A 16,375-nucleotide genomic window follows, 5' to 3' on the forward strand; every position below is an offset into this window, starting at 1 on the left:
CCATGGCTGGTGCTTTATCCACTGTGCCACCTAGCTGCCCCAATGTGAGTTCTTAACCTGTTTATCACAGGATCTGAGAATATATGTAAACCCTCCTCCTCCTTTTGAATGAAAAAGTATTTGATCATCTTTCTGAAGCTATCTTAGAATGATGGGCCTTGTAATTTCTGAGATTTTTGTTAGATGTTTGTTTTGTTCCTTACATTTTGTTTGGATGCTTTTGGAATGGGTCATGGCCCATCCTACTTTTTTTAAAAATACATTGACTGATATTGAATAGGTGTATCTGTCTATGTGTGTGTAGTGTATGTGTAGTGTGTAGTATGTGTGTGTGTGTGTGTGTGTGTGTGTGTGTGTGTGTTCTCCCCACTGAGCTTTGATCTCAGGATGTCAGTCATTCTCTTGACATATACTGCCACAGCTTTCTCTTTACTAGCTTAATGCTTGGTAGATCTTGTCTAGAGACAACTAAATTGTGTGTAATTATGGCCTTCATCCTTGGATTCAATTTGACCTCGGATTCGAGATGAAAGCCTTCGGTCTCTTTGTTTCCCTTGGCCTCCATTAAGAATTTTACACTTCTTAAGTCCAAAGGACATTTTTATGTTCTCAAAAACAATTCCATGAGATGTGGTTTGGTTTGGTTTGGTTTTTTAAAACAAATAAAAATCTGTTATCTCTCCTTCTTACACTCTATCCCATTGGAGAAAAAAAATCTTCTAACAATATACATAAAAACTCTGTTTTTCAATGGAGTCATATAATTGAATGTCATCCATATACACCAAGTATTCAGCAAGATGTTTTGGTAAGATCCCCTATTTAACTCGGAAGCAACATTCAGTTCTTTTTAAAAGAGATGACATTGACTATACAGAACTATAAGGGTCTTAAATTTGTCTCACAGAAAGATGCCACATTTCATATAGATTTTTTGCATTACTGTGTCAATGGCATGTTTTAAATAACAAATTGTTTTCCTGTAGACATTAAATACTCAGAATTTTTTACAGTATTTTAGTCTGTATTATATGTCTGCAATACATAACTAAACTGTGGGTGTGGAAAACGAGTCAAAGGTTTTGTGAAAATCAATAAAGGGGGGGCAGCTAGGTGGCGCAGTGGATAGAGTACCAGCCCTGGAGTCAGGAGTACCTTAGTTCAAATCCAGCCTCGGACACTTAACACTTACTAGCTGTGTGACCCTGGGCAAGTCACTTAACCCCAATTGCCTCACTAAAAAAAAGAAAGAAAATCAATAAAGGTAGTATAAATGTTAAGGTTACTTTTGATGGCTTGCTCAATAGTTATTGAAAAATAATAATGAGTATTTCTGTAGTGATTTAAGGTTTTTCAAAGAGATTAACAAACATTATTTCCTTTTATCTGCACTACAACCTCTGGAGGTAGGTTATTATTATTACCTCTATCTTACAGTTGGGGAAACTTAGGCAAAGAGAGGTGACTTGTGACTTGTGTAGGGGCACACAGCTAGTGTCTAAAGCTAAATTTGAACTCAGGTCTCCCTGTCTCCAGGTCCAGAACTCTATTGATTACTTAAATAAGTTGTTCTTTACAACCAAAGGACTTTCAGACAAACCTAAGGGTGTAATGGAACCTGTTCAAAGCAGTTCAGGGGATCGATCCAGTCTTTAAATTTTCAGCATGAGCATTCACACCTAAGAAATCAGAGTTTGGTGAATGCTACAAACCTAAGGAGTTTAGACATGAGTCTACATGAGACCATGAGGTGCCACTGAAGTTTTGTTTTGTTTTAGCAAGACAATAATGATGAAACAGGTGTCCTTACAAACCAAAGCCAAGACTTTATAAGGAATTATTTCTTCAGCCACTCAAAACTAGAAATAAGAACTTGCCAAAAATTGTTACAACTTGGGCTCCTTCTCACATTATTAGTCACCAGCTGGAATTGCTTTACTCTAGCAATGAGTCACCCCCCTCCTATGTTTACACGGGGAAACATGAATCTTGTTTTAGAATTCGCTATCGCAAGGTTCAGATTACTTAGAGTGAAGCAGTCCTGAATTCTCTGAGTTAGGTGGAGTTTGGTGGTTGGTTTGTTGGGACACAATGAAAACTCCCATCGACTCATTTCCTGTCACCCACTGTTCTAATGGTGAAGGATCCGTCGATTCTGCAGGGCAGGATGTCTAGTTTAAAGGGACTGTGAGCAGGGTTTGTTCCAGCCATTATAAATGTCTCTGGCAGAATCAGATGGAATAGAGTATAATTATATTTCATTACTGGAGTCCAGCAAGATACCAAATGTCACTAGGCAAACACCCTGGCTAAAAAGCACTGGTGGGCCTAAACTCACTCTGGCCATTACAATCTATGCAAGATGAAGACAGTACAAGAGATTTGGAGAATCCTAGAATTTAACGGGGGAAAGAATCATTGAGTCCAAAATCCTCATTTTAGCGAAGAATAAACTATAGTGAAGGAACTTTCCCCAGGTCATATAGGTAGTAGAAGTAATTAAAATTCAGATAGAGCCTTAAGATTTGCAAAGTACTTCAGGAACATTCGGTCCTCACAACAGCCCTGTGACGTAGATATTAAAAATAATGATATAGTTAACAATATAAGGCAGCTAGGTGGTATAGTGGATAGAGTGTTGTACCTGAAGTCAGGAAGATTCATCTTCATGACCTCAAATCTGGCCTCAGACACTTACTTAGCTATGTGACCCTGGAAGAGTCACTTCACCCTTGTTTGCCTTAGTTTCCTCATCTGTAAAATGAGCTAAAGAAGGAAATGGCAAACTATTCCAGGATCTTTGCTAAAAATATCCCAACTGGGTGCACAGAGTGGGACACAACTGAAAAAATGAGTGAACTAAACTGGATATTATTATCTCCATGCTATAAATGAGGGAACTAAAACTCATAGCAGTTAAATGACTTGCCCAAGGTCACACAGCTAATATATCTGAGGAAGGATTTAAAGCCTGAGTATTCTTGGCTCCAAGTCAAGTGCTCTAGTTATTATACTATACTTCCTTAGCTAGTAGATAGCAGACCTGAAGATCTGAACCTGGGGTTCCCTAACACCAAGGCCAGTGCCCTACCCATGACCCTGTGAAAGGAATAGGAATAGGGAAACAAAGAATTCTCAGACGAGAGTACTCCCTCTACCAAAGCAGGTCAGCACCTTCCCTTATAACTGAGAATCCTAGAGAGCTAGGTGTACAGAGAAGTCGGGTGACTCTCCCAGGGTCACATTGACAGTATTTGTCAGAAGCAAGATTTTAAACCTTCCTGATGCTGAGGTCAGCTCTCTAGGTACCATATCTACTGCCCATCTATACAACATAAGACTCTAAAAAGAGACCAGGAGGTATATGTCCCCATATTCAACAAGGAAGACCTAAAACGGATCTACATTTAAAAGTTGGATCTCAAACCAAGCCGGAGCTCCACAATCCTCTGGAATCCTCAGGGGTTCCCCATCTGTGATCTCCATCTTTGGTAGCTTAAGCAACCTTTGGTTGGCACCCAACTTCCCTTGGGCACTGACTCCATAGAGCCTATCTCAATGTAACGTTCCCTGTAGGAAAGGTTTCTCTAATGAAACCTCAGCAGCAGAAAGGTTCAAGGGCGGTGTAGAGCCCAATTAGTTTCCTGTCTAGGATTTCCTTTTTCAAATGATTTGACAGATAGTGACATTGTCATGAGTCCTTCCACAGCAACATAAATCAGTGTTTGGCCAAAAGCATGAGCAGCTGACTTAGGCAGCTCTACACAAGCCGAAAAGTTGCCTGGTATTTTTTTCTAGTTGAGATAACACGCCCCAGTGAAGTGTAAGACTGGAATAACCATCACCAAGTCTCACATACCACCATGTACCTGTTCCCTGCTAACAATCATTTCTTTTTTCTCTTTCCTTTTTTTTTCTTTTCTTTTCTTTTTTTTTTTTTTTGAGGGCAATGAGAGTGAAATGACTTGCCCAGGATCACACAGGTAATAAGTGTCAAGTGTCTGAGGCCAGATTTGAACTTAAGTCCTCCTGAATCCAGACCCAGTGCTTTATCCACTGCGCCACCTAGCTGCCTCCTAAGGACCTTTACTTAAAAGACTTATAAAATCCCTGTCTTGGTTTAATCTTATCTCTAAGATGGAAGAAGATGTATACTGTGACTTTTGGTGTGTTTACTAATAGCAATGGTATCAGTGCTCACCGTGTTAAGTTTTTGAGACTCATAATCTCTTTCATAGGCTGTGATAAAAGGAAGGAGTCAATAAGGTGAGGGAAGAAGGTTATGAAGGCCTTGGGTTTAGGGTTTTTTTTTGGGTGGGGTGAGAGTGGTAAGGTACTAAGGGCTTCCAATCATGACCTTGGACATGTCATGAAATATGAATACGTAAGCTGGAAAGTTTCCTAGGGATTCATCTATAGGTGGTCATTTTACCAATGAAGAAATTGGATCATAGACTTAGACATGGAAGGGACACACAATAGACACTTAAATACTTGCTGACTGATTGAAATTAGAGTCAACACAATCCAATCCCTTTATTTTACAATGAAGGAAAATCAAGTTGAGATGGCATGGTGGATAGAGTGCTGGACCTGGAATCAGGAAGACGTTCTGAGTTCAAATCCTACCTTAGACACTAGCCGTGTTACCCTGGGCAAGTCACTTAACCCTGTGTGCTCCAGTTTCCTCATCTGTAAAATGAGCTGGAGAAGGAAATGGCAAACTGCTCTAGTATCTTTGCCAAGAAAACCTCAAATGAGACCACAAAGAGTCAGACATGACTGAAAATGACTCAATGACAATGGTTAGTTAATAGCAGAAGAGAAACTAGATAATCCAGGACTCCTGACTCCCATTTAGGGGGTCTCTTCCTGTTCTACCCTACTGTCTCTCTGTTATTTACATCCCCAGAAACAAGGATAGTAACTATTTAACTTTTGCTTGGGAAGTTTTTAAGCTTGGTAGTTTTTCAGTGCTGAGATCTGAGAAATGGAGCATCTGGGATCGCTAGCGTCATAAGTAGCTTTGCATAAACAGCTAAAATGCCAAATACGTTATAGCTCCTTCTAATAAAATTTCCCATTAGTCCACAGAGAGAGTTCCAGTGATGGTATTTCAGCAGAACCTCAGGAGCAATGTGAAGGAGGGGAAAGAAGGCTGGAATCAGGAAAACCTGGGTGTGAATTTCGCTTCAGATACTTCCCAGCTGTGTGACCCTAGGCAAGCTACTTGGGTGTGGGGTTTTTTTGGTTTTTGTTTTTTTGTTGTTGTTGTGTTTTTTTGAGGCAATTGGGCTTAAGTGACTTACTCCAAGTATCTGAGGCCACATTTGAACTCAGGTCCTCCCGACTCCAAAGCCAGGGCTCTATCCATTGTGCCTCTGCTGGCTAACCCCCTGGGCAAGCTATTAACCAACCACCTCTCAGCTTCACTTTCCTCGACTAGAATATGCAAATACTAATCACTGATACTAAAGGTACCTATGTGCTAGGGTTGTTCAGGACCAAATGAATTAAATGTATAAAATCACTTTCCACACCTTTTTTTCTTTTTGCAGGGCAACGGGGGTTAAGTGACTTGCCCAGGGTCACACAGCTAGTAAGTGTTAAGTGTCTGAAGCCAGATTTGAACTCAGGTCCTCCTGAATCCAAGGCCCATGTTTTATTCACTGAGCCACCTAGCTGCCCCCACTTTGCACACCTTAAAAGCAAAGTATCAGTATGAACTAATGTTCTTATCCTCAGGCCCCTGAAGGAGACTAGAAAGGGTCACAGAGATCATTTGGTCCAACCCTCTAATTTTATAGAGGAGGAAAGGGGCAGCCAGGTGATGCAGTGGATAGTGTTCTGGGCCTGGAGTCAGGAAGACCTGAATTCAAGTCCAACCTCAGACACTTACAAGCTACGTGACCCTGCATAAATCACTTAACCTTATTTGCCCCAGTTCCTCATCTGTAAAATGGGCTGGAGAAGGAAATGGCAAACCACACCAGTATCTTTGCCAAGAAAATTCCAGGGTCACAAAGAGTCAGATACTGAAAAAAAAAAACTCAGAGCTGTTAAGTGCCTTACCCAAGTCCACACAGAGAGTAAGAGACAGAGGTAAGATTTGAACCCAGTCATTTGCCCTATCACTATACTTCTCTTCTCGTAGTAAACTTTCCTCTCACCATTCATTTCTTTTCACTTTGAAAACATCAGTAGCTATTGGAGCACTGTCCTAATATCTTTAAATACCCTCATCTATTTAAAAGTCTTTTTTTGGATGCCAGTGACAGTGAGTAAGAAGAAAGCCTGATCTATCAGTTAAGACAGGGGCTTTCCTCTGCTTTCCTCTAAGTATCACCACCCTCACCCCAACCCCCAATCAGCTCAGGGCCCAATCCTCATCCTTACATGTGTCACGAAACCCTGGAATGTATCAAGAAAGCCAATTCACCAGGGGCCAGGTTCTCAATCCATGCCTCTTCAAGGCAAGTTGGACACAAAGGAATCAGCATTATGAAATCTAACTCAAACTCCCTTGGGGAGACTTGGCAATTTCCTTCATTGGGAAATCCCACATAATGTCAATGATGGGAAAAGAAAAAAAGAACAAAAACCAAAAGCCTAACCCTTCCAAAAGAATTTGTGTTGGTTTTTTTTTTCCTTCTGTTAAGACAGGTTAAGGACCATCCCTTTTTGGTAAGTACCTGATGACTTCTGGGATCCCCAACCCCTTTGACATCTCTCCACCTAACACCCATTGAGTATAAGAAGTCTTTCAGGAAGCCAACAGGTCATTTCAATAGATAGCTCTTTATTGGAAATGGAATGTATTTTGAAAAAATATGAAAAATAAATCACATCTCTCAGAAGTCTCTCAGAAATGTCTTATTTACACTAAAATTATAACACTATTAAGTTCACAAGAATGATACACTAGAAAACTTTTGGTACATCTTGGCACCTTCTGCTTTTCAGAAACCAGCAGTTGTATGTTATGAACATTAAAGAAAAGAAATCACTGAAGAATGCAACAGGAAAAGGATCTGTAGACCATCTTGCCTCTGGAAAATCAATATTAAGAAACCTTAAGAGGCTTCTTGTTACCAAAACCTACTTCTCTCCCTATATTGCTTCATCACAACTTTCAGTTCAAAATACTGGCTACCATCATCTATCAACTGCTGTAAAGATGCTTCTAAGGGTATCAGGCTGTCATTAGCCTTTCCTATTCTTTTCCAGGAAAAAAAAACCTGTTACATCCTGGACTCTGTGTTCTGTCAAGCAATTTTCCCAACAAATGAGTCAATCAGTTTACTACTTTCTATAGGCTTGTGTCAGTGGCCACCACTGGAAGTTGTTATTCAGAAAAAGGGAAAAAAAAAGGATGAAAAAGTTAGAAACAAAGACCCAAAGGGTCTCTGGGGAAACTCTAAGGAAACAAAGGATCCCTCCTAATAATAATAATAATAATAATAGTCATTTTTCAACCATTGTGACATTTACCTTGTTTGAAATTAGCAGAACAGATTTATTCCCCCTGGAGAACATCATAAAACCAAGTCACAAAATTCTTAATTTAAGATCTGAAAGTCATGCAGTTAATTGACATTACATTTTGGATATTTTTATTGGTCAAGAGACCATTAAGAAAACAATTACAACAAATGGAATGCTCCTGAAATAAGCTTAAGTGATAACAGCAGAGGCCAGTTCCTGATATTAGCTGGTGATCCCTCTTCCACACTGCTTAAAAAAACAAACTGATGTGCACACCTGGAACAAAGAAATCATCAGGAGGGAAGGAGGAAAACAAATGATGCTTTTGATAATGGTGACCTCACAGAAATCTATTTAGTTGCCCAAGCATAAAGTTTTAACATTGCAAATCTTTTAAGTGAAATGCAGGGTGTTTGGTGTAAGCTGTGAATTCCAAGGCATAAAGTCAGCAAGTATTTATTAAGAGCATACTATATGTGCCATGCATCGTGCTAAGTGCCTAGATCAGCACTTCAAATGGGCAACCCATTCTGTCCATAGTTTATTGGTCTGTCGAGTCCAGACAGATGGAGAGAGCCAAAATCAGGCATTTCAGAGTTTGTTTCATCGGCTTTCCTGACAATTTTCCTAGAACTTCTTAAGAGCTGTTTGTCGTTAAAAAGAATAATATGAGGGGCAGCTAGGTACCTGGGTTCAAATCCGGCCTCAGACACTTAACACTTACTAGCTGTGTGACCCTGGGCAAGTCACTTAACCCCAATTGCCTCACTAAAAAAAAATTTAAATTTAAAAATTTTTAAAAAATTAAAAAGAATAACATGAAAGCCAAGTATCAGGCCCACCTGATTCGACAGGCAGATAGGACCATAGTTAGGAAGACCTGTCAATTGATTACACAGCTTTGCTAAGGTAAGAGACTGATGCCAGAGCTGTGATGCACATGCCTTCAGTTATGAGAGAAACATTTAGGTCTCACATGTTGTCTGGCCATCCTGGCCTTAGACATTAATTTGGGGCTGGGTTGAGGGTGTGGGGGGGTGAAAGATAAATGTAAAATCGGGTTAAGAAAACATGTTCAAATATTTCTGGGGTGCTGGGCACCAGCCTATGTTTATTCAACAAATATTGAGCCCCCATCAGGTACAGAGTACTAAGGGAGCAAAAGTCAAGATACCCGAGTTGCTTCCAGATGGGATTTTTCTGTTTCACTTTCCAAATACATTTCTCATTGGTCTAAGGTTTTTCAAACCCTGTTCTCCTTCCTTCATTATCTTAAAGGGAAGACTTGACCTTTATCTTTTATTTAACTTTACCTTTCTCGGTGATACTATTGGTCCTCAAAAGGCTTTTAGAGGCTGGTAAGGGGCAAGTCTTATTATCTTCGTTTGATAAGTAACCATATGGACCTACAGAGAGAAATGATCTTGGAAGGAAATTGTAGCACTGTGCTCTTAGCAGATTCTCTGCATTGCCCACCTAACAAATATAAAGCAATGAAAAATTTTTTAAAAAGGAAACTTTTCTCGTGGACAAAAGTTTCAGTCATAGGCTAGATTTGGAAGGGACGTGAGAGGTCATTTAGTTCAGCCTCATTTAGTTTCAGAAACTAAAGAGAGGTGATTTGTCCCAGGTGTCTTTGGCATCACCTAGAAGAGCCAAAAATGAATCCCAGATGTTCCGGCTCCGAAGCCACGTGCACCTGGGTAACCACCAGCTTTTTAGAGTAAAGGGAATGTCGTGTTTGGGAAACACTATATATGAGCCAGAAGACTTCAGGTGGAATCTAGCATGAGCTTCCACAAATGACTACCTCTCAGAATCTCAGTTTCCTTGTCTGTAAAATGGGAGTGACACACCACCTATCTACTTTACCAGCTTAAGAGGTTGAATCAAGATAACGAATGTGAAGTATTTTGCAAACCTGAAAGACTTATGCCAATAGTCATCTATTATTATCTCACTTATTTTAACAAACATTACAGGTCATTAGCTTTCCTAACCTCTCCCACGGCAAAACTGAGGGCTTGTTTTAAGGGGAGCTAGACTAGATGGGCTCTATTTTCTTGTGTGTGTTTGTGTGGTGGGGGTGTGGGGGGTGGCGGCAATGAGGCTTAAGTGACTGGCCCAAGGTTACACAGCTAATAAGTGTCAAGTATCTGAGGCTGGATTTGAACTCAGGTCCTCCCGAATCCAGGGCTGGTGCTAGCTATGTGACTTGCACTGATTACTTAAGCTTTCTGAGCCTTAAATTTCTCATCTGTAAATTGAAAGGGACCTCTAAGGTTCTTTTCAATTCTAAATCTGGGATGCAGAGAAACATCAGAAGTGGTATTTTCCCCTCCTGTTACAGGAACAATTTACCTTTAAAAAAAAGGGGGATTTAGGGGCAGCTAGGTGGTGCAGTGGATAGAGCACTTGCCCTGGATTCAGGACTACCTGAGTTCAAATCCAGCCTCAGACTCTTAACACTACTAGCTGTGTGACCCTGGGCAAGTCACTTAACCCCAATTGCCTCACATAAAAAAAAATAAGGGGGATTTATATGCATTTTTTACCCAGTACAAATCTTGCCCATAGAATATGAAATAGCCCCACAAAAATTAAATGGGTTGCTTTGCTGCCTAGTGGTTTCCCCCATCACTAAGTGTTCAATCGGTGGATGGGAAAATCTCCTTTTAGGCATATTATTAAGTAGTTCCCTCCATGGAGAAAGAGACTGGGCTAAATCACCTTCACTGTCCCTTTTTCAAAGCCATAATTCAAGCAAATCAATTTGCTTGAAAAACTGCTGGTTTTACTAGGGGTGCTATGACATACTGACTTTAGGGAAGCCCTTATCTAAAAGTAGGAAAGTTTCTTTTTTTCTTCTTCCACAAAGACTAACAGTGGACTCTAAAGCAGTTGTTTCAATCTACTTGCTTAAATCTGGAATAAGGTATAAAAAGTCTTTCAGGTCTGACACAAGCAACAAACTACCTTTGAACAGCAAGGCCTTTTTTTTTTTTTTTTTGCCTGCTCAGCAATCTATAATATAGTCATAATCAGAGAGGATGCAGGTTAATTAGTCCTGATAATAGTTTTAGGATTGATTTGGGGTTTTCTTTTTTTTTTTAATTAAAGAATAAGTTTCCAAACTTCAAGACTTTTATCAGTAACTTTTACCACTCAAAAGTGATTGGACCTTGAAGGTCCAACCTGAAGGCATTAGAGAAAAAGGAAATAGTTCTTTCTTTTAATTCTACCTTACAAATTAGCCAAATGTCCCCCTGTCTTCATAGTGATGAAATATCAGTGGCTGTAGAATTTGAAATAACTGATGGTTCTATAAGGAAGTAGTTCTTAGCCCAAAGAATATACAGTAACATCTAAATGCTTTAAAAAATTAGCCTCTGCCTTTTATAGGCTATCATCCTTTTCTTCTACCTTTTAAGAAAGGAACTGGTACATCCATGCTTCAAACCCCTTATCTCTCTTATGTCCCCTACTTCTCTTTCTAATTGCAGGGTTTTGTTAATGGAATACCAAGAAACCACACCCCAATATCTTTTCACATCTGGCAGATATACAAAGCAAAAAGAGTTATAGGCTTTTCTGAGAAATGCATTTTCACTACAAAAAACTCAAGTTATGAATGTTGGAATCCTTTCAAATATTTACAATCTGGACTTTAGACTGGAGGATTCTTCAAATATCAATGAAAAAAGGTTAGAAAATTAAATTCAAGCCAGACAAGAGAGCTCATAATCAGATAGAGTCGAAAACTTGGACCAAAGTGTAAACAGTTCTCGCCTACTTCCTTTTTGAAATAATTTAACTAAGTATCCATTTTTAAGTTAATACAAACCACAATTTAAAAGACTTCTCTTTCTTAAGTCAGCCATGTAGATGATAGCTAAAGTTTTTCACTAAGTTACATTTTGGTTTTGGCCCACTCCCAGCCCCATAGGGTTGAACGAGAAATATGATAATTCTTCCAAAACAGCTGGGTAGTTTGGTTGGTTGGTTGGTTTTTAATAAATATTTTGAAACCAAGTTTCAATCTTTTTTGTCCCTCTCAGGGAAGCTCTATCTAGAATATTAGATTCTCATATAAATTCACAATTCTTAATGTTTAATTGCTTTTAATGAATTTCTACCCAAAATATAGCTCTAGGGGGAAATAAAATAAAAAACTTGAAACATCATAGTATTTTTATCCCATCAACTTGGCATGACAAAACAGTCACAAACAGTATCCTTATTAAGGTCTCCAAATAAATAAATGGATTCTCAATGTCTCTTCCTGTGCCCTTCCCTTTCCCCTTTCCACATCTCCAAGGACTGGGGCTTATTATTATAAGCAATGGGGTTTGACGGATCGTTTCATTTCTGGAAAATGACCTACATTCAGAAATGTCTGAGAACAACAACAAAAAAAAACCCTAATAAATAACTGCAAATTAAAATACATTAAAATAAAATTACAGTACATCATCTCTCCTAGAAGTCCCACCATTCATTCTAGAAGAGGCTTTCCAAAGGTTCATAAATAACAGTCAAAAGTCTTCATGACTCGAAATTCTTCCCTGCATCATGATGAGGCCTGTGCAGAAAACTAATCGGGAGTGTGGAGGACGAGTCACAGGTTACCACAACGGTGAGGTCCAAGACACTTAAGTCTGGTTGGGGATCCAGGGGGAGTTCGTTTCTTTAGTTTTCCGGATCAGCCGAAGACAACAGAAGGGCGTTCTTCCCAACTTTCCGAAGAGTCCTTTAATTCAATCTGGAAAGTAATGAATGACACTGAGTGACGCCGAGGGCTCTAAGGACTCCCAAATCCCCGCTGTCCTTTGACCAAGCCGGCGCACCTTCTCCGACAATGGTCCCCAGAGCCAGGGCCCCGGGGCCAGCCGGCACCCCTCCCCTGCCCTCTGCCTATGTGCCGGGCCCGGCTCTCGGCTCCAAAAGCCGAAGGTGCGACTGCATTGCCAGCACCGAGCGCCGAGCCCCGCACCAAAGTGGAAAGATGCGGGTTGGGCAGAATTGTCTAAGCGTGCCCACTCCCTCCTTGCCTCCAGTCCCGAAACTTCGCTTTCTGTTCTGTTTCCGTTGCATCACCTCGGCGCTCACTCCTCCTGCCCCCCTCACTGTCCGGCCCGGCAGGGGGTGGGGGGAGACCTCGGATACCCCGTTATCTCCGGCCACGGCATCTCCCCGGTCCTTACCTGGTCTCTACCCTCTCAGGCGGAGTTGGACGTGCTGCGAAGGAGGCGGTGACTGGGGGGCTGCTGCTGCTGCTGCTGCTGCTGCTGAGCCGGTGGTGGCTGCTGCTGCTGCGGGGGCTGTGGGTGCGGGTGCGGATGCGGGTGCGGGTGCGGATGCGGGTGCGGGTCCCGCGGAAGCTGCTGCTGCTGCTGCTGCTGCTGCTGCTGCTGAACTAAGTGCTGCTGTTTCTGCCGGGTAGACTTGACGGCCAGGATGGCCTGGCGGTTCTTGTACTGCACCATTTGCAGCGTGATCTCGGCGTTCCAGCCCTGGTCCTGGGGGCACCGAAAGTCGATCTCCTTGCCCTCGGCCATGACCACGGTGAAGTACATGTACTTGCCCTTGCGCTCCACGCAGTCCACCGTCTTCATGTTGGAGAAATGCAGCTCCTTGAGCTTGGCGGGCGGCTCGAGGCCGGCGGCGGCGGCGGCAGGCGGAGGGCTCGGCTGGGGCTGCTCCGCGGCGGCCGCCTGCTGCTGCTGCTGCTGCTGCAGCTGCTTGGGGGGGATGAGCAGCAGCCCCTCCTCGGTGAGGATGCAGCATTTCTTCTTCCACAGCTGCAGCAGCCCGTCGCTGCGCTTCTCCAGCACCCCCTCCTTCAGCGCCTTGCAGCAGCCGCTCTCCAGCATCCTCTCGGCATAGGGGTGGCCGCCGCCTCCGCCGCCCCTGCTCCTCCTGCCCGCCTCTCCTCCTCCCCGTCCTCCCCGTCCTCCTCGCCTCGTAGCAGCCGGCGCCGGGGGCAGCAGCAGCAGGCGGGCGCCGTCCTCCCCCCAGCGGCTCTCGCGGCCGCCCAAGCGGAGAGGGTAGAGGAGGCTGAGTAAGAGGACGCAGGGCAGGGCGGCTCGGGCGGCGGGGAGCCGCGTCCTGGGGTTCTGCCTGGGCTCGGCTCCTGCCTGCTGCCTTCTGCCTGCCGCCCGCCGCCCGCCTCCTGCCCTCCCTCCCGAGCTGGCCGCTCACTGGAGACGAGTGGCGCTGCCCCCTCCCCGTGCTTTTGAATGAGCCATCCCTCCCGCCCCAGAGTGACACCCAGCGGAAAAGGCGGCTCCGCGCGCACCCACCCGCCCCCTGGTCCCAGCCAGCCAGCCAGCCGGACGGCCCCGCTCGCTCTCCAGACGACGTGGGCTTGCGCCTGTGAACTTGGCTCCCCTCCAGACTTGGCTCAGCCCCCGCCCCTGCCCTCCCTCCACTCCTCTCTCCTTCCCTGCCAGTGGGGGGAAGATGCGGATGGGAGCGGCGCCCCGTGCCCAGAAGAAGCCGAGCAAGGTGCCTGGGTGTCCAGGAGTCATGCCCCGAACCGGGAGGTTGGAGGCTGTACTGGTGGGGCAGGAATCCTAGCTCCTCCCAGACCTTGTCTCTTCCCTGCTCCTCCCGCCCTCAGAAAAAAAGAGTGGAAAAAAGGAAAAGCTTGAGGGTCGTGGGGGATCCTGCCACTGAGATCGCACTCAATCGCAACTCCATTATCTGAAACCGGTCCTTCTATGGGAACCCCCTCTCCCCCTCACGTCCCCCCAAAAAAGCTGGGGAAAGGGGGGGGAGTACGAGCTAGGGTCATAGGGAATACCGCCACTGAGATCGCATTCAATCGCACCTCCACTTTCTAAAACCGCTCCTTCTAGGAACCCCCTCCCCCCATCACTTCCCCCCAAAAAGCTGGGGGGGGGGAGTACGGGCTAGGGTCATGGGGGATACCGCCACTGAGATCGCATTCAATCGCACCTCCACTTTCTGAAACCGGAATCTACCACGTCCCCCTCTACTTCCCCCTCCCCCCCAAAAAAGCTGGGGAAAAGTGCGGGGTGGGATTGTGGAGGATCCTGTCACAGATTGCACTCCACTTCAGCCCTCAGAAACTAGCCCTTCTAGTAATCTCCCACCCCAAAAAAGGTAGGGGTGTGTGTGTATGTGTAGGGGGGATTCCGCCCCGATACAACACTCAAACCCAGCTCCCGCTTTAAGTCCCTCAAATGTGAAAAAGTGTGAATGGTGGTCGCGGGGGAATCCTGCCTCTGAAATCCCACTCTGCTGTCGCCCGCAGAAAACAGTCCTTATCCTAGGAACCCATTAAAAAAGATGGGACACAAGAGCGTGGAGGTACTAGGGGCTACCAACAGTGAGTCCACGCAATTACACGTCCTCAAAACCCTACCTCTTCTCTCAAATACGAAAAAAGGAGGTTGGGGATCCCCGCCACCTTCAACCTTTTGGGGCTCAAGGATGGGTAACTGAGGACAACTGGAGGCCGGGCAAGCCTGCATCCTGCCCGGCGATCCTGCTTGCAAACTGCCACTCAAGCTTTTCGGGTTACTTTGACTTTGCACACACTTCCAACATCCACAAAATATGTTAATGTCTAGGCACACACGCACCTTCGCGTATGAGATCACCAGCCGCATTTGAATTGTGGAGAAACGGGGTTAGAAGAACAAGCCGCAGTTTCCAGTTTAGGAAGAGTCTGCATAAAGGGGAGTGTGTCTGGGGTGGGGAGTGGGGAGTGTTATCTGATTAGGGATTTCCTCTCATTCAACTTCATTAAGTGTTGAGGAGCTCCGTGTAATGCACTGAGTGCGATAGAAAGATAAAAGCTTATCCACGCTTCTTCTCGAAAGCTTTCCCATCCAGTAAAAATATCCCTTTGGCGATGTGGCCCACCAGACCAGAATTGCATTACTCCTCAGAAATCCCCCCAAATGACCTTTTTCCTGCAGTTTTTATCTGAGTTTGGATATTAAGGGTAGAGATGTATGCTGTTCGGAAATCCCAGCTTTTTTCCAATACTATTCCATGGCCTTTCAGGAGCTAAACCATCAGCTTTTTTTTTTTCTTTTTAACAGAATCTGGACTTTCATTTTTCCCATGGCCGATAATGGCATTCCCTTCTCCAATCTCTCAATAGTAACTTCAAAGAAACTGCTCCTATAGAGATTGAAGAGATGTTTAATCAGAGGCATCAACCACCACTTTCACCCTGAGATGTCAGCCCGTCTAAGGAAGGCAGCACTAGTCTGTTGGTGGGCTATTTACTAGCTGTGACCTTTAGGCCAATCAGGCCGCTTTTCTCCCCATCAGCTTCCTTAAACAGCGATAATACTACCCACTCTACCTCCCCCAGTCTTTGTTAGCCTCAAAGCGGTCAAGAAACCTGTGCACTAAATATGGATCTCAGCGAATTAGCCTGTATCCTAGATGCCAAGTGGACTCCAAGTTGGAAGTTTTGAAAGCAGCTGTCTTCCTGAAATTTTATGCCAAGAGGGGACTCTACCTAAAGAGGAAATTACCCCCTTATGTTTTAAAAAAACAACCACCCAAACCTGAGTTGTATTATATCAATGAAATAGCCCAAGTTAATAGGTCAAATTATTCGGTTCTTTCCTCATCAAGATGTTTGTGTTTTTGTGGGGTTGGTTGGTTTGCTTGTTTTTGCAGGCAATGAGGGTTAAATGACTTGCCCAGGGTCACACAGCTAGTATTAAGTGTCTGAGGCCGGATTTGAACTCGGGTCCTCCTGAATCCAGGGTTGGTGCTTTTTCCACTTTGCCACCTAGCTGCCCCCAGGGTTTTGTTTGTTGTTTTTTTAAGGAATCAACTAATTGCTCTACCCTTTTCATAGTATGTCCTTCTTGGCTAACGGGGAAAAATCAGTAAGTAT

At 43.9% G+C, this 16,375-nt stretch overlaps 1 protein-coding gene across 1 annotated transcript; it reads right to left on the reverse strand.

Moving 5' to 3' along the window:
• Positions 1-6,779: 6,779 nt before the first annotated feature.
• PHLDA1 (pleckstrin homology like domain family A member 1) lies at positions 6,780-15,122 on the reverse strand. Its single transcript, XM_043967692.1, is given in 6 exon segments — positions 6,780-12,247; positions 12,690-13,559; positions 13,562-13,835; positions 14,669-14,779; positions 14,892-14,998; positions 15,096-15,122. Coding segments are annotated over 5 exon segments (1,374 nt in total). The 3' UTR covers positions 6,780-12,247; positions 12,690-12,704.
• Between the last annotated feature and the right edge of the window lie 1,253 nt (positions 15,123-16,375).

This window comes from Dromiciops gliroides, chromosome 5 (assembly GCF_019393635.1).
Source record: "Dromiciops gliroides isolate mDroGli1 chromosome 5, mDroGli1.pri, whole genome shotgun sequence".
Lineage (NCBI taxonomy): Eukaryota > Metazoa > Chordata > Mammalia > Microbiotheria > Microbiotheriidae > Dromiciops > Dromiciops gliroides.